Below are 24,149 nucleotides of genomic sequence, written 5' to 3' on the forward strand. Positions count from 1 at the left end.
TAGTGTTATTTTTAAAAGTATTAACTAAGTAGATTTCTGAAGAATTCAAGGAAACAGAACACTGGTATGCTTGTTGTAATCACCCCTTGTCCCATTTATAGGTACAAATTAGGCTAACTTGCTTTGTGAGAGAATTTAAGGCTAATATCAGATCAAACTTCATCCTCCTGCAATGCCCACTCGTATACTTAATGTGTTTCTCTACTGGCAATGTTTAGAGAGTTGTTATAGTGTCCCTGGGGATGGAACTTTAAAATGAGAGGTGACAAATAAGGTCAATGAGAAAACAAAGAGCAATTAAAAAAAAAAATCTAGACTGGGTATTTGAAAAACCGATGTAGTATCATAATGAATTCATGCAGATACACACACAAATAAAATATAAAGTTGTTTTCACAGGGCACCAAGTGACCAGAAAATATATGTGAAGGCAGTAAAATGATTAGGTACAGAAAAATGTTACAGACACTGCAAGATGAACTATAAAGCAACTCAAATGTTCACTAACAGAGAATGGATAAACCAAATGTGGCATATTTATAGTAATGGATTACTACTCAACAATAAAAAAAGAATGAACTGTTGACATATTGTGGATTAAATCTGATAAAAATTATAGAGTCAAAAAGAATATATATAGTATTAGTCCAAGAATAGGCAAAACTAATCTATGTGACAGAAACCAGACTGTGGTCAACTTCTGGGGACGGGGACATAAAAACTTTCCAGTTTCCATTATATATATTCAGTATATATATGTCAAAATCAACACTTAATATCTGTGCACTTCACTATATGTAAATTGTACCTGTTAAAAAAAAAAAAGGGAATGTGATTACATTAATCAAAACCCAAATGAGGGGTGCCTGTGTGACTCAGTCAGTTAAGCGTCTCTCAATTTTGGCTCAGGTCATGATCTTGTGTTTGTAGGTTTGAGCCCCGTGTCAAGCTCTGTGCTGACAGCATGAAGTCTGTTTGGGATTCTCCCTTTCCCTCTCTCTCTGCCCCTCCCCTGCCCACACTCTCTCTCAAAAATAAATAAACATTAAAAAACAACAACAACAGGGGCGCCTGAGTGGCTCAGTCATTTAAGTGTCAGACTTCGGCTCAGGTCATGATCTCATGGTTCATGAGTTTGAGCCCCGTGTCGGCTCTGGGCTAACTGCTCAGAGCCTGGAGCCCGTTTCAGATTCTGTGTCTCCCTCCGTCTGCCCCTCCACTGCTTGCACTCTGTCTCTTGCATTGTCTCAAAAATAAATAAACATTAAAAAAAAATTAAAACAACAACAACAACAACGAGATATTAGGTCAACAAAGAAAAAAAGGCAAGCTTTAAGTAAACAATTAAGACACTATAATCTTGTAGTTTACATTCTTTGTTTCATAGATCAGTTGGGAAAAACTAATCCGTTCATTGTTGGGGGAAACGAAAGAAAAGCACAGAACTGAGGTGATAATAAATAACCATAACAACGTATACCATTTGAATCCCTACACATTTCAGTCACTATGGTTTATATACTATGCTAATTCATATCTCAAACCCTTATATGATAATAATTATCACTATTTTAATTAAAAAACTAGTAAGCAATCTGAGTTTATAAAGCTAGAAAAAGTAGGATAGTCTCTGTGGCTATAAAACTTGGGATCTGTAAACTATGCCAGGATAATTAATGACATGAATTTACTCCAAAAATACAGAAAGTATGTGAATTAAGAATCAACCAAAGCAGGGGCACCTGGGTGGCTCAGTCAGTTAAGTGTCCGACTTTCAATTTCGGCTCAGGTCATGATCTCACAGTCCTGAGATCAAGACCCGTGTCGGGCTCCACATTGAATCTGAAGCCTGCCTGGGATTCTCTCCCTCTCCCTCTGCCCCTCCCCTGCTCATGTGAGTGCACTTTCTCTTTCAAAATAAATAAACATTAAAAAAAAGAAAAAATCAACCAAAGAGTATGTGAAAAGGGTTTAAAATGTTAACTTCTAGAAAATGCAATAAAAACATTAAAAAGTTCAGATACCTGACTTCCACTAAGTTGAAAATCTGTGACAAGTAAGAGGTCTTAAATGACTAGTAAAAGATTACTCATGTACCAATCTAAATCTGACCTGCTGGATGCATATGGTAAGCATTATTTTCTATTTCTTCTCTGTCATCCTGCAGTGACTCCTCATGAAAAGAGGTCTCTTCACTGCTTCCTTCCAGCCCATTTCGCAAGGCAGCACGCATGTTTAGTGCAACAATGGTATCATCCACACTGCTACTGCTGTTGTGTTTATTTCCAGCACTCTCTGGGGTTTGAGGAATGGGTTTGGCAATAGGGTTAGTATAAAAACGTGACACAAGAGAATCATCATCTCCATCCTGCTGATGGTTCTCATCAACAGGTTTGCTCAGGAAACTGAACCTGAAAAGGTAGAAAACAAATAATATCTTAGCTCTTTGTAACAATGGTAATAGCCAACCTTCACTGAGCTTTTACTAATAAGTGCCCGGGACTACTCTAGGTAATTCCATATATTAAAATTTTATTTAATACTTGTAGTAACCCTCTGTAATAGGTTCCTATCATTCTCTTTTACAGGAAAGAAAACTGACAGAGAATAAGAAAGTAACTTGCCCAAATTAAAAAAGTTCTAAGTGCTAGAGCTGGGATTTTAACCCAGGAAAACTGGCTGTAGATTCCATGCCTTTAACTCCTATATTTTCATGAATGAGTGATCTGAGCATCCCAATTTTCCCAATTTTTAGTTAAAAAAAAAAAAAAAGGCACTCTACTATGTAAGGTCAAATAAGAGTGGTGAATTTCAAACTAAAAAAATTGAAAAATTTTAGGTTTTCAATATTATTATCAGCAAGGTATTAGAAAATGCTTCGTTCATGAAAAATCAAACTAGAATTTTATCCCGAGAGACAAAAACAAAAAACAAAAACAGGAGTGCAAAGATGTAAATAGAATTTTTCACTGAGGCATTACTCTGAATATAGGAATATCAAAATAATCTAAATGTCTTCTAATGGGGAACTAATTATCACATATTCACAATAATGGCTACCAAGTAATTAAAAAAGAGGCATATATATATTCATATTGATACAGAAAGGTATTTATAATAAAATAAATAAAAATAAGCAAGCTATAAAACATTGCATCATTCATGCCTATCTCTACAATATCTATATAAACAAATTTCAAAATTTTAAGAAAAGACATCAAACTATTAAGGGTTATAAGGGTGACTATTTCCACTTCCTCCTTTATACACTTGTATACTTATTACTTATTTTTTTGGTTTGGTTACAGTGACCATGTATCACTTTGATAATGATCACAAACAAGATATAGCTCATTTTAAAGGTGGTGAAGGGTGTCAAATGTGTGAGAACCCTGGTTCAAAACGACATGCACGGATACCAAAATAGTTATGCAAAACTGAATCAGAAGAACTCCAATAATTTTAAGGTCTAAAGTACTCAAAAAACAAGAACAGGACTTAATTTCTAGATGCTCATATGCTGTAATACTATGCAACATTCACCAAACTTCATACATTTTCATAGAATGAGTAAATTCTAAGCTTAGAATCTCTTCAGAATGAGAACAGGGCTCTCTTCCAGGAACAACCCAAAACAAAATCTGGCTTACCTCTCCCCATTTTCTGGATAATCAGATGGTGAAGCGAGATCTTCGGAGTCACGATTAACAGGAGAAAAGAGATTGCTGTTGTTAAGGTTTTTCAAAACCAACTTCTTAATGCTCTTCCTATAAACAGAGACCAAAAGAAAAAAAAAAAAGAACTCAGATGCACATAATCACATCACTGGCATTACCTTAAAAACCAGAGTCAAAAAGAGCACCCTCGTTCAGCTCTTAAATAACAATGGCCAAAGAGGTTCAATTCACAGTCTTTAATATATAACCAGGACTTAAGGTCTCAAATATATTATACTCTGCTGTTTAGAAGAATATGCTAAGCACATTCAAAACAAAGTGGGGAATCCCCTTTGAAAACAGTCATCCTTCACTGAATCCTGAACACTTTATCCAGACACTTAGATAACCCATCATAGTATGTCTCATGTTTTGAGTAACTCTCTACATGTCTTCTCTCTTTAAACATTTTCTTCCTTTTTTGACAGTCAGGATTTATGACTGTCTCTTCATAGAACTTGGCATGCTGTCTTGAAGAAATAGAAAGGAGGTATTTGCTGACTAAATAAGATTTCTTTTAAAGATGACAAGAAATAGGAGTAAAAACCCCTGATATTCAAATAATCGCAAAATTTCAAATTTGCGTACAGAAGGTTTACTTAAGGCAAGAACGTCTGTGGTATATAAGCTTCAAACAAAGAACCATATGAAGAGATATTAATCAATCTTCACTTAAAAACTCACTGGATTAACTAATATGCTACACTCCCTCTTAAAAATAACAAACTGCAGGGGCGCCTGGTGGTTCAGTTGGTTAAGCTCTAGACTTTTGATTTCAGCTCAGGTCATGATCTCACAGTTTGTGAGTTCCAGCCCCACGTCAGTCTCTGCGCTGACAGCGTGGAGCCTTCTTGGGACTCACTCTCTCCTTCTCTCTCTGGCCCTCTTCCACACTCTCTCTCAAATAAATAAACTGAAAAAAATAAAAATAAAAATACAAGTTGCAAGCAGGATATAAATAACACTCATCTATTTATTTCTAATCTCAACAACTGAGTTATATGGGAACAATTGTCAGCAGCATTTGTTCTAAATGTGTGTATGCTATAGTCCTTATTATAATGGTGTCATTAAATATGTATTAAATAAGCCAATGAAATAGGCACTTGACAATAAAGAATTGTTATTTCCATGAAAATTAAAACTTGCCTTCCTATTAATGGGTAACACAAACCAATCCTCCTAGAGAAACAATCAGAAAAGCTAGAGCTCTTTACAGGCATGGAAAGGTAACAAGATAGTAAAAAAGGACTGAACCAGCACCTGGAGGGACACTGGCACAGAGAGGTGTTATTATAATGGTGTCTGTTATTTACGATTGCTTTTCTCCTGGAGACTTTTCTTCTCTAAAATTTTGTTTTTTGATTTTAAGAGATTTCTACACCCCACGTGGGGCTCAAACTCACAACCCTGAGATTAAGAGTTACATGCTCTTCCAACTGAGCCAGCCAGGAGCCCCTCCTTGGGACTTCTCTGATTCCAAGGGGAAGGTTAAGAGGTTGATGGTGTGCCTGACAGTCTTGAGGGACTAGAGAGATAGAGACTGGAGTCTGGAGCCACCAGGAGGTTAGGGGCACTAGTGAATGCCACTAATTCTGTGTTGGGACCTGGAAAGTCTTTACCTCTGGAGTTAAGAGAGAACTAAAAGTAAAAAGTATAAATCACAAGTTCAGTTCTGACTCATCTCAATAAGCACTTGTCATAAAAAAGCAAAAATTCTCTGTAAGTCAGTATCATTATCTTTTAACTCTAATTATTGCCTTAAGCAGTTGTGAAAATGACAGACATAAAATAATTTTTAAAAAAGACACAAAAGGAGACAAGATATTTCTTCAAAGAAGATGAATGGCCAATAAGCAAGTAAGATGTTCAACATTACTAGTTATAAAGGAAATGCAAATTATAAGCACAAAATACCACTTCACACCCAGTAGAATGGCTATTATACACACACAAACAGAAAATACTAAGTGCTGACAAGCAAATGGAGAACATGAAAACATGCATTGCTGCTGAGAATGTAAAATGGTGTAGGTGCTGTAGAAAACAGTTTGACAGTTCCTCAAAAGGTTAAATACAGAATGACCAAACAATTCCAATCCTAGATATATACCCCAAATAACTGAAAACAGATACTTGTACACCAATGTTCATAACAGCACTATTCACATAGCTAAAGTGTGGAATAACCCAAACATCGAACAACAGATGAATGGATAAACAAAATGTGGCATATCCATACAACAGAATATTCAGCCTTAAAGCTTCAATGAAGCTTTGATACATGCTACAATATTATGAATATTAAAAACATTAAGCCAAGTAAAATAATCCAGACATGAAAAAGAATACTGTAGGAATCCCCTTATATAAGTATCTAAAATAGGCTAATTCATACAGACAGAAAGTAATACAGAGGTTAAAAGGGACTGAAAGGAGGAGGAAATACAGAATTATTGCATAACAGGTGCATTTTTCCTGTTTGGGATGATGAAAAAGTTCTAGAAATGGTTGTGATGGTTACACAATACTGTGAATGTACTTAATGCCACTGAATTGTACACTTAACATAAAATTTATCATTTTAACCATTTTTATTTATACTTTACAACAAGAATTATTAAGTAAAAAAAATAAGTAAAACACAAGTGATTCAGACGTACATTTGTAAACCCTGTTAAGTATTAAAATGGATAAATTTAGGGAACTGTAGATGTGTTCATTTTTTGTGATATTGGAAGTTAAGGAAATAAAGTAACCAAACTAAAAAAAAAAGGAAAAAAGGAAAAATCAGTATGAATATTGAAGACCCAAATGATTAGCAAGCCTAGCCTAATTTAAGACCATACCCCAACAAATATCTTTTCTTTTTATTTTTTAAGTTTATTTATTTATTTATTTTGAGAGAGATTGTGTGTGTGTGGGAGGGGCAGAGAGAGAGAGACAGAGAGAGAAAATCCCAAGTAGACCCCACACTGTCAGCACAAAGCCCGATGCAAGGCTCAAACGCATGAACCATGAGACAATGACCCGAGGTGAAATCAAGAATCAGACGCTTAACCAACTGAACCACCCAGATGCTCCTATAGTTTTATCAAATACACGTGGAATATTAAAAAAACTAGCCATATGTTGGGATCATAAAAGCAAGCCACATGACACAAAAACAGACACATAGACCAATGGAATAGAATAGAAACCCCAGAACTAGACCCACAAACGTAGGGCCAACTAATCTTTGACAAAGCAGGAAAGAACATCCAATGGAAAAAAGACAGTCTCTTTAACAAATGGTGCTGGGAGAAATGGACAGCAACATGCAGAAGGTTGAAACTAGACCACTTTCTCACACCATTCACAAAAGTAAACTCAAAATGGATAAAGGACCTGAATGTGAGACAGGAAACCATCAAAACCTTAGAGGAGAAAGCAGGAAAGACCTCTCTGACCTCAGCCATAGCAATCTCTTACTCGACACATCCCCAAAGGCAAGGGAATTAAAAGCAAAAGTGAATTACTGGGACCTTATGAAGATAAAAAGCTTCTGCACAGCAAGGGAAACAACCAACAAAACTAAAAGGCAACCAACGGAATGGGAAAAGATATTTGCAAATGACATATCGGACAAAGGGCTAGTATCCAAAATCTATAAAGAGCTCACCAAACTCCACACCCGAAAAACAAATAACCCAGTGAAGAAATGGGCAGAAAACATGAATAGACACTTCTCTAAAGAAGACATCCGGATGGCCAACAGGCACATGAAAAGATGTTCAACATCGCTCCTTATCAGGGAAATACAAATCAAAACCACACTCAGATATCACCTCACGCCAGTCAGAGTGGCCAAAATGAACAAATCAGGAGACTATAGATGCTGGAGAGGATGTGGAGAAACGGGAACCCTCTTGCACTGTTGGTGGGAATGCAAATTGGTGCAGCTGCTCTGGAAAGCAGTGTGGAGGTCCCTCAGAAAATTAAAAATAGACCTACCCTATGACCCAGCAATAGCACTGCTAGGGATTTATCCAAGGGATACAGGAGTACTGATGCATAGGGGCACTTGTACCCCAATGTTTATAGCAGCACTCTCAACAATAGCCAAAGTATGGAAAGAGCCTAAATATCCATCAACTGATGAATGGATAAAGAAATTGTGGTTTATATACACAATGGAATACTACGTGGCAATGAGAAAAAATGAAATACGGCCTTTTGTAGCAACGTGGATGGAACTGGAGAGTGTGATGCTAAGTGAAGTAAGCCATACAGAGAAAGACAGATACCATATGGTTTCACTCTTATGTGGATCCTGAGAAACTCAACAGAAACCCATGGGGGAGGGGAAGGAAAAAAAAAAAAAAGAGGTTAGAGTGGGAGAGAGCCAAAGCATAAGAGACTGTTAAAAACTGAGAACAAACTGAGGGTTGATGGGGGGTGGGAGGGAGGGAGGGGAGGGTGGGTGATGGGTATTGAGGAGGGCACATTTGGGGATGAGCACTGGGTGTTGTATGGAAACCAATTTGACAATAAATTTCATATATTAAAAATAAATAAATAAATAAATAAATAAATAAATAAATAGCAAGCCAGCCACAAATTTCAGAGAATCAAAATCACCTGGAGTACCTTTTTTGAACATAAACTAGAAATCACTAACAAAACAATCGCTTAAAAGTCTCCATGTTAAGAATTCATACTCATATAATCCAAGGCTCAAAATACCTCCCCCATGAAAATTAGAAGCATTTGATTCATATGTAATTACCTGGATGATAAAGAGTACTCCATATCAAAACTTAGAGAACACAAATATAGCTGAACTAAAAGGAAATTTATATCTTTAAATACATGTATTTGGAAAGAAGAAAAGCTGAAAATCAGAAAACTAAGCGTCTATTTGTAAAAAGGACAGGAAATTAAATACCCAAAAAAAGGGGGGGAGGAAGAAAGGAAGAAACTGAAGACAAAATAAAAATAAACATTAGTGAAAATATAAATAAAAGTTTATAAAATAGAAAACAATCACAGAATCGGAAGCATCAATAAAAGTCAGTAGTTCTTTGAAATCAGTAAAACTGGTAGATCCATGACCAGACTGAGAACACACACACACACACACACACACACACACACACACACATCTTTGTCAGAAATGAAAATGGTGATATCCCCATAGATTCTACTGAAATGAAGAAGATAGTAAGGATACTTTTTAACAACTTTATGCCAATGAATTTGACATTTTAGTTGAAATGAACAAACGTTATAAAAACATAACTTGCCAAAGGTGACTCAAAAAATAAAAAAGCTCAATACCCTATTAACTTTTATATAAGTTAATAATTAAGAAAAAAACCAAAACCAAGCCTTACTACAAAAAAAACTTCAGGCCCATATACCTTCACTAGTACTCTATATTTAATATAAACAAACCCCAAAAAGGTCTATCTTACATAAACTTGTCCAGACAATAGAAGGAGGAAATAGTCCCCAATTTGTTTAAAAGGTCAGCAAAAACTTTATACTAAAATTAGGTAAGAGGGGCACCCGGGTGGCTCAGTCAGTTAAGCATCTGACTTTGGCTCAGGTCATGATCTCCTGGTTCGCGTTAGGCTCTGTGCTGAGAGGCTGGAGCCTGCTTTGGATTCGGTTTCTCCCTCTCTCTCTGCCCCTCCCCTACTTGTTCGTTCTCTATCTCTCTCTCTCTCTCTCTCTCTCTCTCTCTCTCTCTCTCTCTCAGAAATAAATAAAAACATTTGAAAAAAAAAAAAAACATGTAGGAAAGGAAAATTCAAGCCTATCTAAGTCATTAACACAGATGGCAAGAAATCCTGGACAAAATTTTACACAGTGAATCCTAATAAGCAAAGAAATTATCAAACACTATCAGAGCCTATGTGCAAAGAATTTCTCCTGAACACCCCGCTTTTGCCGGCCAAGATGGGACAACTTGACAATCATAAAAAAACACCAGCTACAACAGACTGAAACACAGCAACCAGGGTGGGGAGACTGATTAAATATTTCACATGAAGAACATACTTTCAACTAGAAGATAAGGAACCAAACATAAAACATAAAAACAGTGCCAGGCAAAAGTGAAGAGGACTGAGACCAGAAATATGAAGTTAGGTACAAAGAACAGAGTGTAGCAAAACTAATTTGGGAAAGCAAAACTATGTGACTTCAAAGACTAAGTTTATTTCAACAATGAAATACTTCATAAGTAAAAACAAATGACAGATTCATGTATATTCTGCCATAGTTAAGTCACTGCTCTCAACTGGCTTATAGGAATATAGATAGAAAGGTATGTAGTAATAAAATTGATTTTTTTTTAAGGTTTATGTTTTTAATTAAAAAAATTTTTTTTTAACATTTATCCATTTTTGAGAGAGAGGGAGAGACAGAGAGAGAGAGGCACAAATGGGGCATGGGCAGAGACAGAGGGAGACACAGAATCAGAAGCACGTTCCAGGCTCTGAGCTGTCAGCACAGAGCCCAATGCAGGGGCTTGAACCCATGAACCTTGAGTTCACAAGCTGAGCTGAAATTAGACGCTCAACCAACGGAGCCACCCAAGCATTCCTTTCTTTTTTTTTCTTTTTTTTTTTTGAGAGAGAGTGCACACATGCACAAGCTGGTGAGGGGCACAGAGAGGAGGACAGAGGGTCTGAACCGGGCTCCATGCTGGCAGCAGAGAGCCATATGTGGAGCTCAAACTCCACATACTAAATTGTACAATTTGATAAGTTTTGACATCTGTGTACACCAGTGAAACCATTACCATAATCCAGAAAAACAAAGTCATCATACCCAAAAGTTTCTTTGTACTCCTTGTAATCTCTCCTTCCTACCATCGCCATAACGACGACTCGCATCTTCTAGTATTTTATGTAAATGGAGGGGGGAAAAAAACCCTGATTTGGCAAATACAGGATAGAATACCATGAATTCAAGTAAGTTATGTTTAAAACAAATATTCAAAATAATACTGGAAAATAAAACTCTTAACTAGGGGTGCCTGGGTGTCTCAATCGGTTAAGCGTCCAACTTCGGTTCAGGTCATGATCTTACAGTTAGTGGGTTCGAGTCCCACGTTGGGCTCTGTGCTGACAGCTTGGAGCCTGGAGCCTGCTTCAGATTCTGTGTCTCCCTCTCTCTTTGCCCATCCCCCACTTGCGCTTTCTCTCTCAAAATAATAAACATTAAAAAAAATTAAGCAAACCTGTTACTTGAAAAAAAAAAAAACATAGGCATATTTAAACCAGAAACACAGTAAAATATTCCCTCTGACAGTCCTCCCTAACCCTCTTCAGTTTATTTATTTTTAACGTAATCTCTATGCCCAACATGGGGCTCGAACTCACAACCTGGAGATCAAAAGTTCTATGCTCCACCAAGTCAGCCAGGTGCCCCTCCATCCTCAATTTAAATAACACATCTTCAGAGCAGCTTTCTTTCATCATGCTATTAGTCTCTCCTACAGTGGCAATCTCTGCTTCTTTCTGTCATTTGTCTCACTTGTGATTACTGTCAACATCTCTCTCCCCTCACAGATTATGAATTGGGTGACAGAGGAATGAATTTTGTTCTTAGTTGCATTCCCAGTGCCCATCACACTTGGCATTTAGTAGTTACTTGATATATGTTTGTTGAATGAAGGAACATACACATGAATTAAAGAATATTTTCAGGGTGCCTGGATGGCTCAGTCAGTTAAGTGTCTGACTTCGTCTCAGGTCATGATCTCGCGGTTCATGGGTTTGAGCCCTGCATCAGACTCTGTGCTGACAGCTCAGAGCCTGGAGCCTGCTTTGGATTCTGTGTCTCCCTCTCTCTCTGCCCCTCCCCAGCTCGCGCGCATGTGCGCTCTCTCTCTCTGAAAAATAAACATTAAAAAAAAAAATTTTTTTTTAAACAGTATTTTCAAATTTTTGTCACTCAGAATAAATATAATTACTGGCTTGCTCTATAGTAAATTCCTCTGACTAGAATGAAAAGGCAAAAGGAAAAAGATGTGGCACTGAAAAGGTTCTCACACCGTTAATCTATCAAATTCATCTTTCAGAGCAGAGTGCTGTTCTAGTGGCGGCCATACTTATAAAGTCCTTCATTAATCTTTTACCATCTGTGGTATTATATGGCAACTGTTTACAGAGTTATAAAGTGGTAGCCCAAGGTTTGGTTTAGGAAGTGAACAGTAGCATCTGCCATTTCCTTTAGATAGTTAAATACAGTTAACACTACATTCTAGATTCTAACAACTCAATCATGGAAAGCTGACAGCATAAACTAGAAAGACCTTTATGATCTCCATCCCCTTATTCCTTGGCTTAGAATATTTCCACCTCTAAGACCCTTCCCCATAACTGGCATAAGAGTGAAGTTGTGGGATTCTATGATATTATTTAGCTCCCTTTATGCCTAAGATGCATTCAGATGTTCAACATTCATTGATTACTTACTAAGTAACAAGAACTATTTCATGCACTTTAAATGACAGAACAAAACAAGGGTACCTACCTATATAGAACTCATGTTCTAGAGCGAGAGAACAGAAAGAAAACTAAAAATAAATTACATATTAGAAGGTATGAGAAAGAAAGAAAAAGAAGGATGAGAAGAATGTGGGGGGAATGCTGACAAGAGAAAAGATGAGTGCGATTTTCAATAGACTGGTCCAAGTAATCTTCATTGAGGGGACATGTGACTAAACACTGAGGGTTAACTATAAGGATTTATCGGAAGAAGTGTTTCAGTGCAAAAAGAACAAGCAGGGCAAAGATTGAAAGGCAACACATGGCTTTTCTGTCCTAACAGTGGCAAGGAGGCACTAAAATTAGAGTGGAGTAGACAATGGAGAGTAGTAGTAGTCACATTCATACAGGTAATGGAAGGTCAGATCTTACAGTACCTTACACACCATTGCACAGAATTTGGCTTTTACTCTGAGTAAAAAACCAATCACCACACAGTTTTGAAGAGAAGAGTGACATGATATGACTTAACACTTCAAATAGATCTCTAGCTACATTCAGAATAGAATGCAGAAGGGTAAGGGTAAAAGCTGAAAGATCAGGAGAATATTGTAATAATTCAGTGAAGAGATGATGATGGCTTGGATCAGGGTAGTAGAGTGGTTAATAATTGGTCAGATGCTGGGTAATCTTTGTAGGTACAACAAAGAAGATTTGCTGATGGTTTAGATGTGGGACATATGAAAGAAGTAAAGGATTCCAAAGTTTCTGGCCTGAGCAGCTAGAATGACAGAAATGCAATTATCTGATAGAAGTTTGGATGTAACAGGTTTGAGGTGGAAGATGAGGAGTTCAGTGTTGTAAACGTTAATTTTGAAATAAATATCTTTTAGACATCCAAGTGGAGATGTTGAGTAGGGCTGGATATAAAAATCCGGAGTTTGGGAGAGAGGTCGGGAGTGGAGATAGAAGTTTGGGAATCATCAGACTATAGATGACATACAAAGCTATGAAACTAAATTAAATCACTCTGAGACAGTAAAGAAAATGTGATCAATAACTGAGCTCAGGGGCATCCAATTTTAAGAGGTTGAGTAGAGGAGGAACCAGCCAAGGAGACAGAGGGCAACCAGTATAGTAGGAAGAAAACTAGGCAAGTGTGGGGTTCCTGGAAGTCAATTAAAGAATCAAGGAAGGAGGGTCCCTGGGTGGCTCAGTCAGTTAGGCACCTGACTTCAGCTCAGGTCATGATCTCATGGTTTGTGAGCACGAGCCCCACATGGGGGGAGCACCAGCCTCGCCTCTCTCTCTGTCTCTCTCTGCCCCTCACTCACTTGCGCCCTCTCTCTCTCAAAAAAAAAAAAAAGGAAGGAGAGATGAATCGTGTAAAATATTTCTAATACATTAAGACAGTTGAGAGCAGTAACACAGAAGTGGAAGCCAAGAAGGGGATATGGGTGGTATTACCAGCAAAATGTGTACCTTCCCACCCTAATCTTTTCTGTGCCAAACAAATTGCTAAATGCTGACACATAAACATGAATCATACACAGTCCCTGCTTCAAAATAACCCAATGATATGCTAAGAACTGTATGAAAATGGACTTTCCATCTTTTCTGAAGCAGTAGCCCACCATATTTTTAAGTAAAGAGTAATTTTTTTTAACTTAGTAACATTCATAAATAAAGAGCTGCACGTGATGAATTTCCACTTTTTCTCCACAGCTTTAAAAAAAAAAAAAAGAAAAAAAAAAAAAGGCCAAAACCACACTCTTCTGATTAAAGTACTTGCTGTTAAAAAAGCATCTGAAGGGGCACCTGGGTGGCTCAGCCAGTTAAACAGCTGACTTGAGATCTCGAAGTTCGTGGGATCAAGCCCTATGTGGGGCTCTGCACTGGCAGCATAGAGCCTGCTTGGGATTCTCTCTCTCTGCCCCTCCTCTGTCTCTCTCTAAATAAATAAACTTAAAAAACAAAAACAAAAAACAAAACAAAACCTGTGTAGAAGCACCTGGCTGGCTCTGTCAGAGAAACATGCCACTCTTGAACTCGGGGTCATGAGTTAAGTCCCATGTGGGGTGTAGATATTACTTTAAAAAAAAAAAAAAAAAAAAAAAAAAGCCAGAGTATCATCTGTTTGTCCAACTATGTATCTAGAAAAATAATGCAGAAATGAAATGCTCTGAAATTACATTTCCAAATGTTAACTACTGGTAACAATTTGCTATGTATTTTTCATTTTATTTCCATGTTCATGTTAGCACTCTAGGGCATATTTGCTCTACTGCATAATTTAAATTTAATTTTAAATGTTTACCAACAGCTCTTCTACATACTTTGTGTGTTTTTTCCTATGTAATTATTATTGGTTCAATACCTGTATGTATGGAAATATAAAAATATGTAGAGAGCTTCTTCTTAATTGGTTTGGCCAATTTAAGTTTTAAGAAAAAAGTACCTTCTGATTAAAAATAAAATTATGCAGGGGCGCCTGGGTGGCTTGGTCGGTTAAGCGTCCGACTTCAGCTCAGGTCATGATCTCACGGTCCGTGAGTTCGAGCCCCGTGTCGGGCTCTGTGCTGACAGCTCAGAGCCTGGAGCCTGTTTCAGATTCTGTGTCTCCCTCTCTCTGACCCTCCCCTGTTCATGCTCTGTCTCTCTCTGTCTCAAAAATAAATAAACGTTAAAAAAAAATTTTTTTTTTAAATAAAAAAAATAAAATTATGCAAGGACTAAATTCTCAAAATAAAACAAAAAACATGCATATGTAAAACTAGAAGCATATTAATCTAAATATTTTTATGTTAACCATGGTCACCCTTAGGAATGATCAGGTCACTTTTATTATCTGTAATGTTCTCTATTTTTCAAGTTAAAAACAAAAACCTAAACACAACATTTCTATTACATTCAGGTAAATAATTATATATTATTTTGTACTTAGTTTAAATTAATATTCACACTTAATTTATGCTGACAAGTAAACTCACTTAGGCATGAATGCTCCATTGGCTAAGGATGGCTCATCATCATCCAGCCCATCAAACAGATGGGACTTCGCTGTGCCTGTTGTCTGTAAAGCCTTTGGTCGAACTCTGGTGGCAGGACGGGGTGTTAGTTTATAATGAGTGGGTGTAGTGAGAGCCTTCTGGGCTGCTGGATTTGTTGGTTTCAATCTCTGAAAAACAAAACCATCAAGGACAGTTCTAGTTTAATTCAAAGGCATTGTTTTGGCCTTAAAAAACTTGTAAGAATAGAGTTCAAATCTCCTATCTGCCAGTCACCCAACTAGAGACCTCTGTTTATTTTTCAACTAAACCAAAAATGTCACACTTCAAAATAAACTGAGATGTGCCCATGAATTGCTATTCAACTTCCACGCAATCCAAATCACTCTGAAAAAATAATAGCTTTCATTTATTCATCATTTAGTAAACACTGCTAATTGCCATGAGTCAAACACTAAGCACTCACAATAAAAATATAAAATCACTTCCCCTGATTTTTGAGGAAATTACAAGTTAGTGGAAGAGACACAACTAAATTAAGACTTCACGGATGCCTGGGTGGCTCAATCGGTTAAGCGTCTGACCTCAGCTCAGGGCATAAGCTCGAAGTGAGTCTGAGCCCTGTGCTGAGCCTGTAGCCTGCTTCAGATTCTGTGTCTCCAGCTCTCTCTCTGCCCCTCCCCAGCTTGTGCGCGCACACTCTTTCAAAAACTAGATAAACATTAAATTAAACAAACAAAAAAACCCACTTCAAGTTGATTTTGATGGCACCTTTATTATGCTTCTATAGCATCTTCGGGATGTTTTATATTTGTTTTCCTAAACATTATACATGGGATTATACAACCACTTGAAACAACAATGTCTAACATATAAAACCTGTCACAGTTCATTGTTCTTGTCACAGTGTAAATTGTTTGCACCAGTGTGAAACTGTCTGCAACAGTGAACCTTCCTAGATATTTTTTGTGATATTTCACAATTGTGTGCCTTTGCTTGGAATGTCTTGACTTAGACCTACCAACTTCTACATACATACTCAAAAAAAGTTAAATGTGGGGCGCCTGGGTGGCGCAGTCGGTTAAGCGTCCGACTTCAGCCAGGTCACGATCTCGCGGTCCGTGAGTTCGAGCCCCGCGTCGGGCTCTGGGCTGATGGCTCAGAGCCTGGAGCCTGTTTCCGATCCTGTGTCTCCCTCTCTCTCTGCCCCTCCCCCGTTTGTGCTCTGTCTCTCTCTGTCCCAAAAATAAATAAACGTTGAAAAAAAAAAAAATTAAAAAAAAAAAAAAAGTTAAATGTGACCTCTTTTGCAAAGCCTTATCAAACTTTAAATACTCTTCTTTAACATGAAATTTACCATTTTAATGCATACAATCCAGTGGGTTTTAGTATATTTAATAAGTTGTGCAAGAACCACCAATATCTAAGTCCAAAACATTCCCCTCACCCCAAAAAGAAATGCTGTGCCTCCCGATTCCAGCCCTTAAAACTCAGCAAACATGAATCTATTCTGTCTGTATAAATTTGCCTATTCTAGGCATTTTATATATGGAATCATGTGGCCTCTTGTGTCTGGTTTATTTCACCTAGCATGTTTTCAAGGTCCATCCATGTCATACATAGTATGTATCAGTACTTCATTCCTTTTTATGACTGAATGATATTCATCATATAGATCTACAACATTTTGTTTATCCATTCATCAGCTGACTGTATATACTATACTATACTATATTGAGCTTGAGTAAATTTAAACACCTTAACAGATCTGATCTTCCTCACTAAATAGCAAGTTCTCAGAGAATAAGTTCTTGCTTTCATTTTGTATCCTCAGTACTGAACACAGTGACCAGCACATGTTTAGGCCTAAAATTATGCTGCGCCACTAACACACAATGTTCATCTAAGCACAACTTACATTTACACAGCGTGTTAAAAAGCACTTTAAGTTCCTATCTTCTCATTGTATCTAGTTACAAGGTTAATTCAAGGGGCGCCTGGGTGGCTCAGTTGGTTGAGTGTCCAACTTCAGCTCAGGTCATGATCTCACAGTCCCTGAGTTCGAGCCCTGTGTCAGGGTCTGTGCTGATGGCTCAGAGCCTGGAGCCTGCTTCAGATTCTGTCTCCCTCTCTCTCTGCCCCTAACCCACTCGTGCTCTCTCTCTGTCCCCAAAATAAATAAAAACATTAAAAAATAAAGATAAAAAAAAAAACCCCAAGGTTAATTCAATAGCCAGCTGAGGGAGAAATAAGATGACAGAAATGATTGAAGAGCTATAGACTGATGAACTTACTATAAGCCAGGTATGCATCATCTCATTTAATTCTGAACACTAAACAGTATTACCATTCCCATTTTACAGATGAGGAAACACATTCAGAGGCAAAATAACATGCTCAAGGTCTCATCAGTTGTACATGGTAACACAATGATCAAACAGACCAAAGACTACTTTTAACACCACACCACAGTGAGCAAAAGATTATTACTTTGACACTAGAGCATAAAAGATTAAGACAAAGTTAACTGCAGAAACCAGGAGAAAAGATATTGATGTGCCACTTAACAGCATTATTTTAGGAAAATCAGCCTCTCTGAGCCTTAGGTTTGCTCAACTATAAAATGGGAATAATAATACATGCCTTAGTTCAGAGCTATTGAAAGTCTCAGCCCTCATCTCCAGTCCAGTGTTCATTTCACTGCCATGCTGCCCTCCAGATAATAATAATTCCAAACGTAATTTTTTGCCCAGAAAAAAGCATAATGTGTCTTAAAAACTTAACTACACCTAGCTTTGCTTAGGCTATATATGTAAGAAATTACATTCTACACAGCTAGTTTCTCCTAACCTGAGAATAAACTTTATAAAAGCATCCTTAAATTTACCTCTTCTTTCTTTTTAGGGTCTGACATGGGATTCCGGAAGAGAGGAGAATCTCCAAAAGGTGAGTACGTTAGACTATTGATATGCTGCTGGAGAACAGCTTGCTGGGCAGCAGAAGCATTGGGATCTGTCAAAGCTTTTTTAAAAAAAGAAAAGAAAAAGCAAGATTATCAGTCCAAGGATCCAATGCATTTATAGCAAGAGAACACAACTGTTTTGGAAACACCTTCAAAACATTCAGACTCACTCAACAGCATTATTGGTGGGAAGCAGAGGAGCAAACTGTGAAGAAAACCAACAATCAAATAAACTAATGGGTGAAAGATATGAAGAGACATTTCATAAGAGATAACACACAAAAACTTTTACTTAAGTGGTTCACTGTCAATAATCAATGAAATAAAATTTAAAACAACCCTGAAAAAATATATTATACCTACGTCATTATCTATCAGTGCCACAGCTGTATAGAAAGAGTTACAGTCTTTGACTTCTAGAAACATTACAAATTGGTTTACTCTGTCTAAAAGAAACGGTATGACAGTACATAAAACAAGTACTGTTTTTATGTTTTTTAACCTACTTGTTTCCATCATGGAAATTTAACCCAAGGACTTCATTAAACTAGAAACAAAATAAAGAAATGTTTGTAAGTGATGAATATTATCTGTTATAGTTAAGACTTGGGAACAACCTATGTCCAACATTAACAGCTGTAAAAATCATGACACATCAACATGGTGGGTTAAGTAGTTATTAAAAATAATGACAATGTGTTTCACTGTGGAAATAAGGAAACATCTTTGATTTAATAAGTAAAAACTGCAGAATAACTAAGACTAGAGGAAGAAAGTGGCATATAAAAAATGAAGATAGTTGCTAAGGTGTCCTTATATGTTTATTATTTACATTTAATATTCCTATTACATTCAAGTAAATTGAAAGAAAAAGTATCACTCCAATTAATCTAATTTTCTAAGTGTAAAAACATGTCATTAGTCACAGAGAATTCAGGGAACAGACAAGGAATGATAATCTATAATCATACACAGTAAAAACAAAACAAACCCCACAACTATCGGTACTATATCTTGATTGATGAAGAAACTGCTTTACAAAATTAGTATTTTCAAAAATACTGATAAAAAGTCAAATCATACTTAAGTCATCTTAGAGATAAAAATACTTTTTTCCTTTATAAATGTTTAAAATACGGCTAACACCAAAATATATTAGGTAATCCACATTAAAGAAGTGCCACAAACAAAACATTTGGAGAATTTTAGTACTCATAATAGAGGAAAAAACCACAGCAGCAGCAGCAACAACAAATCCAGGACAGCTAAAGCTAAATTAATGAAAAAGGGGTAGATCCACCTTAGTCAAATTAAGCTTTTTTAAAATCAGATTTATCAATTAAATACTAAAACACTGTATACTAATATATCAGCAGAGAATGCAAGTTTGCTCAAGATTGTGAAACCCAGAGGAGATGTCCATTTTAAGAGCATATAATAAATCATCTGTACTGGAAAGTTCCTAAATCCAATTTAAGACCATCAGCAGGGAAAAGATTTAGAAAAGCAGTTTTGGTACACAGTACCACACAATAACAGCACAGTGTTATTCTGTGGACTATTCAAGGAAATTCAAGAAAACCTGGATGTTTTTAAAAGAACTCTAGGGGCACCTGGGTGGCTCAGTCGGTTAAGCGTCCGACTTCAGCTCAGGTCATGATCTCGAGTTTCGTGAGTTCAAGCCCCGTGTCGGGCTCTGTGCTGACAGCTCAGAGCCTGGAGCCTGTTTCAGATTCTGTGTGTGTGTCTCTCTCTCTCTGACCCTCCCCTGTTCATGCTCTGTCTCTCTCTGTCTCAAAAATAAATAGGGGTGCCTGGGTGGCTCAGTCGGTTAAGCGTCTGACTTCAGCTCAGGTCATGATCTCACGGTCCGTGAGTTCGAGCCCCGCATCGGGCTCTGTGCTGACCACTCAGAGCCTGGAGCCTGTTTCAGATTCTGTGTCTCCCTCTCTCTCTGACCCTTCCCCGTTCATGCTCTGTCTCTCCCTGTCTCAAAAATAAATAAATGTTGGGGCGCCTGGGTGGCGCAGTCGGTTGGGCGTCCGACTTCAGCCAGGTCACGATCTCGCGGTCCATGAGTTCGAGCCCCGCGTCAGGCTCTGGGCTGATGGCTCAGAGCCTGGAGCCTGCTTCCGATGCTGTTGTCTCCCTCTCTCTCTGCCCCTCCCCCGTTCATGCTCTGTCTCTCTCTGTCCCAAAAATAAATAAACGTTGAAAGAAAAAAAAAAAATTTAAAAATAAATAAATGTTAAAAAAAAAATTAAAATAAATAAATAAACGTTAAAAAAATTTAAAAGAACTCTAATATTCACTAGTCAAGTTTGGTATTTGACAGCCAATTATCCATTAAAAATAATGTTGACCTGCACCAGCTCATCCCATCATTAACAAGTATAATAGTTCACCCCACCTGGGCTTACTCAAAAGAGTAAGAACTCCTTTAACAAATCTAAACATAATTAGGAAAGTGTGTGAGGATATTTTTATTTTTGTAGGTTTAAATATGAAATCTTCTCTAAGTTAACTGTATGATTTACATATACAGACAAGAGAGCTAATATGTTACCAAAAATAAGAGAACTCGCAAGCATGTAAGCATTTGTTAAGCTACCATTTGTGTTATAAATATTCAATTCTGGTCACAATAATTTGACAACATACTGAGAAGACTCATCATGACCAAATGATTAAAGGGATAGGAAAAGGTATAAAATCAAAGTCTGAGAATAGAAAAAACTGATGATACTTTACCTTGAAGAAAGACAACAGGGTTACTGCAAGAAAAACTGTAACAAACTGGTTTGCTTAGCTTAGAACCACTGAGTGGAAGTTCTACGGAGGCATGTTTTGATTTTTAAACAACCTGAACAAAACAATGGACTAGACTGATTTGGAAAACTGTAACTGAGGGACTCCCACCGTTAAGAGTGGACTCAGACTCATATAAACCCTAAAGCACCTTACAGTTAGTGTCCTGTGATGCAAAGATGTACATTCTAAAAGTCAACATAACTGCTTTTAAGTTTGTGGTGACACTACTATATGTAACTATACTATTAAATGCTTGTGTTAGGACCTTTTAATTGATTTTAGAAGATGGATTATCAAAAACCATTCAAAACACAGTACTATCCAAGTAAAAATGGCAGGTTACAAATATGTATGGTACCCTTTCTAGTGAAAACAACTAAAACTAAGGAAAAGAAACAAAACTGAAAATATCACTTTTAATGATAAAGCTGATTTTTTTTTTTAAGAGAGAAAGAAGAGTGCCTGCACACACAAGTGGGGGAGGGGCAGAGGGAGAAGGAGAATCTTAAGCAGGCTCCACACCCAGCACAGAGCATGACATTGGGATCTCACAACTGTGAAATCACAACCTGAGCTGAAATCAAGAGTCAGATGCTTAACCAAAAGAGGCATCCAGGCGCCCTATTTTATTTTTTTAAAGTTTGTATTTATTTAGTTTTGAGAGAGCAAGTACACGTGCATGCATGGGGGAGGGACAGAGGGAAGAGAAGGAGAGAATACCAAGCAGACTCCCTGCTGCCAGTGCAAAGCCCGATGCGGGTCTCAAACCTATGAACTGTGAGATCATGGCCTGAGCCGAAGCAGAGTCAGATGCTTAACTGACTGAGCCACCCAGGCACCTGGAGGTCAACTGGAATTCTAATTCACCTCCACTCCTTCCAAAGATCTAAGTAAAATCTATGTTTAAAACAAATTAAAATGTATCTATATAACCCACACCGACAAAGAATGGGAAGTAACAAATGAGCATTTGATAAAATATAACAAATTTCTAGGGGAAAGAAGTGGACAGAGGAGTGACAAAGCAGGATACAGCGAACTACGTTTAGAGTACATTCATAGGGGATGACAGCCCAACGTAGAGCTTATCTGCCCTGGAGAATCCCAGAAAGATTAGGGATTCAATGGCACCAAGTTTGATGAAGTGAGACTGAAAGCAGGAGAGATAAATCAATGTAAAGTACATGTACAAAACACCTATACCTTCATCCTCCTAATCCCTGATGCTTAACAGATAAGCCAAACATCAGAGAGTGTGCCTCTGATGAAACAAAGTTAATACTTGGAAACAACAAGGGCAACTAGTTCCAGTACTTGCATCATCCCAGAGCTAAGAATGTGGCATTCTAATCATCAGGGGACCCTTGGACAATAGCTGGTTTCTGGACTACGCACCTTAAAGTGAAGCTTACTGGTAAACAAGCTCTACCCATATACATAAGTTGCCAATAAGCTTTTTATTATTTTATTCTTAAATGGTAAGGATCACGGAGCATTAAAGAATAAGACCAAAGCAAAAATAACCCTGAAGAGGTAAGGCACAGAAGAGTCCTAAAAAAATTTTAATGCCAATTAACAAATTCAAAGTTTCAAGAAATAACGGCATCTAAGAACAGGATACTTAAAGAAGTTTCGAAGAATGAGAAAGAATTCATGTAAGTTAAAAGTAAAAATTCAGGATGCCTGGGTGGCTCAGTCAGTTAAGTGTCTGACTCTTGACTTAGCTCAGGTCATTATCTCATGGTTATTGAGATCAAGCCCCCCATCGGGCTCTGCACTGGCAGCAGAGAGCCTGCTTGGCATTCTCTCTCTCTCTGCCCCTCACACTCTCTTTGTCTCTCTCAAAATAAATAAAATGATTTAGAAGACAGTAAAAAATCTAAAAAAATAGAAACACAGTTTAAAAATCAAGCATTAACGTAGAGGGGCGCCTGGGTGGTTAGGTAGATTGTGCATCTGACTCTTGATTTTGGCGGTCATGATTGGGCTCCTCACTGAGCATGGAGCCTGCTTAAGATTCTCTCTCTCTGCCCTTATAACCAGCTCGTGCGCTCTCTTTAAAAAAAAGAAAAAGAAAAAAATTAACAATTAAGATAGAAAAGGTATAAGCAATTCAGTGACATTTCCGAACAAAGAGACAATCCTAAGTCCTTGTGGGGAATGGAACAAGTCTCAAGAATCAGAAAAGCATTAGACTTCTCAACAAATAATGGTTAATGAAAGGAATATAGTCCAAGTTCTGAGGATAAACTATTTTCACAGAATTCCATAATATTAAAGCGTGAGGAACAAAAAAGGTTCTGTACTGTCAGAATTGTAAGTGATCAAAGTTTATCTTTCGTATGTAATTTACTTAAAAATACATTCCAGGAAATAAAGAGGAAAACCCTACATTCAGGACAGAACAGTTCTCACTGAGTAAACTTGAAGGGAGTATCAGGAGCAATGCTGAAGGCCCAGGGAATAATCAGAGTTCATACTTCTGCAGGAGAACAGAGGGATCAAGGAATGATGTATTCAGAGTAAAAAAGAATTCTGAAACCTTAAGAATTTGGACTGGTTCAGGAAGGTGATAAGGGCTGGTAATGCAAAGGGAAAAAAGAAGTTCTAGGAGAAAGAAAAAGCTGTATGAGAAAGGTGTACTTGGCTGGGCAGCAGTGTTTTCATAGTTGTAATAAAATGCTATGCTCACATTAAAACTTTTATTCTTTAATCTAAGAAAAAATTAATAACTATAGGACAGAATACATTATCAATGTTATCAATATGAAAATATAAACATGACAAAAGAAGAGGTAAAAGAAAGGTGAGAAAAGGCACTAATACTCTTGCTTGACCAAGAGAACTCAAGAAATACTGTCTCTCAGGTGACAGAATAAGAAAAACAATGTAGGGACACAGCTTAAATTTGCAAAAGCCTTATCAAAATGTGGTACACGGGTCATGATAGTACAGGAGATGAACTTAATGGTAAAGAGACTTACTTTCATTCTGTCTCATTCATTCACTCAGTTACCCTATGTATGCCAGGTGGTATGTTTATTTCCAACAGAACAGCTTTCTTTTAAAAAGCTATTTAAGCTAAAAAGTTCATTTTAAGTTAGAAAATAGTAATAATAAAGGTGGTAGGCAGAGGGGGCAAAAACTGGGTAAGGCTGTTCAAATGAGT

At 37.3% G+C, this 24,149-nt stretch overlaps 1 protein-coding gene across 7 annotated transcripts in view; it reads right to left on the reverse strand.

Moving 5' to 3' along the window:
• NUP98 (nucleoporin 98 and 96 precursor) overlaps positions 1-24,149 on the reverse strand; it is a 119,733-nt gene that overhangs the window by 51,835 nt on the left and 43,749 nt on the right. For all 7 annotated transcript variants that reach the window (XM_047824239.1, XM_047824242.1, XM_047824238.1 and 4 more), the window contains 4 exons: positions 18,095-18,228; positions 15,190-15,377; positions 3,651-3,767; positions 2,113-2,411 (listed from right to left, as the gene is read on the reverse strand). In XM_047824239.1, coding sequence (XP_047680195.1) covers positions 2,113-2,411; positions 3,651-3,767; positions 15,190-15,377; positions 18,095-18,228 — 738 coding nt within the window. The remainder of the gene's footprint in view (positions 1-2,112; positions 2,412-3,650; positions 3,768-15,189; positions 15,378-18,094; positions 18,229-24,149) is intronic.

The sequence above is a fragment of the Prionailurus viverrinus genome, chromosome D1, assembly GCF_022837055.1.
Source record: "Prionailurus viverrinus isolate Anna chromosome D1, UM_Priviv_1.0, whole genome shotgun sequence".
In the NCBI taxonomy this organism is placed as follows: Eukaryota; Metazoa; Chordata; class Mammalia; order Carnivora; family Felidae; genus Prionailurus; species Prionailurus viverrinus.